Genomic DNA, 2,337 nt, shown 5'->3' on the forward strand with positions numbered 1-2,337 from the left:
TTTATTATAATGATGATGTTTCATGTATCTTTGTATCTAGCATATTAGCTAATGTTAGCATGCTAACATGCTAAAATAAGATGGTGGACATTCATGGGACACATCATCATTTGTGTGTTATATTAAATATTTGACATGAATTACAGTTTGATCTGTTTTGTTGTGTTTACCTGTGTCTACCATTCTGTGTAACCACGGCAACAAGTAGCCAATCAACAGTCAGAGCAGAGTTTCAGTCAGGTGTGTGTGAGTCTGACCTGTCTGATGGCGTGGTCGTGTCCCAGGCCTCCGTCCGGTCCAGAGCACAGGTAAATGTTAGATGGGAGGTCATGACCTTCGACCTCAACCTCAGATCCATCAGCCATGTTGAAGTAAAGACACCAGAGGACAGATGGACACTTCTCTAAGGACAGAAACACAGTTTAATGGTTAATTTAACACACCGCCACCTGAGGACTGAGCTACCCTTTAAGAAGACAGGAAGAGACAAAAAGAAAGGAAGGAGGGAGGTGTCGAGTGTAAAATGTCAAACAGGTTGTTACTCAAATGTCAATTAGAGGAGGAGGAGCAACAAACTGTAAGGACCAGGTTATTATAAAAACACCGGTTTGTTGGACGTGTTGTCGAATCTCATCTCAGATCCAAAGAGACGTGATCCAGATTAAATATGGACAAAACACAAAAATAAAACTAATATAAATCAGGTTTTTATACTTCGAAAGAGAGAAAGAAGTTTTACAGAAATCTACTTTTCAAGAACCAACAAACGCTTCATAAAAATAAAGTTCAAAAACAGATGTAAATAAAAAGTTTAATATGAGACGGACGATGTTTCCAGAGGAAGGTTCAAAATCTGTTTCTGTTCAAGGTAAATTCATCAGCCGAACATGAGATTAATGTTTCTCTGCTGCTGAATGTGGTTTCTTCTCAGGAGCAGATGATGATGATGATGATGATGATGATGATGATGATGGTGATTGTCACTTATTGTTCGTTGTTATAGTACATGTGAAGCTGTTGGACGAACAGACTGGAGCCTTAAATGTCAGTCAGTGATAAAATGTCAGATTAACATACAAACACTCAGGGGTCCCCACACACACACACACACACACACACACACACACTCACACACACAGCTCTCTGAGGGATGTAGAAGAAGTGACTTCATGTCAGACACAACCATAGTTTCTACCTGAGTGTCTGTTCTTTAAACATGGCCGCCTGCGGTCGACGCACTGATGACGTGACGCCATTGGTCGGTTGAGTGTCGGTGTTTCTCCTCTGACCGTTGTTCTTTCATAAAGAATTGGTACAAACAGTTTGTATTCACAGGCAGCTGCTAACTGAGTGTGTGATAATATGACATGATGACATCATCAATATGCTAATTAGTTCATGATGTCATGTGGAAACATTTAGCTAGTTTTCCAGCAGCTTTAGTTGTTTACAGCGTTCAACTGTTTTCAACTAGGTCCTCATATTCACACATTGTCCAGATGTATTCCAGATGTGGTCCTGAACCCTAACTCTACCTTCACAAAGACCAGGAGGCGTTCCTAATATTCTGACCACCTCATGTTTATAATGAAGACGTCACTTTCCCTCTGGAGACTCAGGGACATTATTTTCACGGTTGTTCCATTTTTTAGATAAATGATTAATTGATGAGTGATTAATCAGATGACCTGATTAAATGAATAATCAGCTGCAGGTTGATCAGAGTCTGAACGTTGAAGCTGCAGTTTCACACTTTCACACAAACCTGAAGCTTCTCTCCTCCTCCCTCACCTGTGATGAATGTCTATACCTGCATCCATCCATCCTGAGAGAGTGTGTGTGTGTGTGTGTGTGTTCCTGGAGGTTGTTCCTGTTATAATTAAAACCACAGAAGAAAGTGATGAATGAATTAAAGACAAAGAAGAAGAGGAGGAGGAGGAGGAGGAGGTCAGAGAGGAGAGAAAGTTTATAGTGACTGTATATGTGTGTTACCTTGGTCATGTGACTCTGGCGTGTGGAACATCCTGGTAACCACCGGTGACAGGTCCTCGAAGGCGGAGCCAACTGACTGACAGGTGAGGTGGACCAGATCTACAGACAGAAACATAAACATCACTGTATCTATCAAACACATGACGAATGTCGTCTCCATGGCAACAGACTGACTGACAGTGGTTTCTCCCAGTCTGATTCGGTTCATCACATCACATCACTCTTTAATTACTAATGAATGAATAAAACATATCAGTCAACCCGTAGTTATGGTCCACCAGAACCTCCTCACAGACCAGAACCTCCTCACAGACCACCAGAACCTCCTCACAGACCAGAACCTCC

At 41.6% G+C, this 2,337-nt stretch overlaps 1 protein-coding gene across 1 annotated transcript in view; it reads right to left on the reverse strand.

The window, feature by feature from the left end:
- LOC111649799 (rab proteins geranylgeranyltransferase component A 1-like) overlaps positions 1-2,331 on the reverse strand; it is a 4,484-nt gene extending 2,153 nt beyond the window's left edge. The window contains exons 1-2 of the mRNA XM_023399492.2: positions 1,993-2,331; positions 258-403 (exon numbers count right to left, since the gene is read on the reverse strand). Of these exons, the coding sequence (XP_023255260.1) occupies positions 258-403; positions 1,993-2,200 (354 nt within the window). The 5' untranslated portion in view covers positions 2,201-2,331. The remainder of the gene's footprint in view (positions 1-257; positions 404-1,992) is intronic.
- Between the last annotated feature and the right edge of the window lie 6 nt (positions 2,332-2,337).

This window comes from Seriola lalandi, unplaced genomic scaffold (assembly GCF_002814215.2).
Source record: "Seriola lalandi dorsalis isolate HSWRI2012SDOR001 ecotype SW California unplaced genomic scaffold, Sedor1 jcf7180002052011, whole genome shotgun sequence".
NCBI classification, from domain to species: domain Eukaryota; kingdom Metazoa; phylum Chordata; class Actinopteri; order Carangiformes; family Carangidae; genus Seriola; species Seriola lalandi.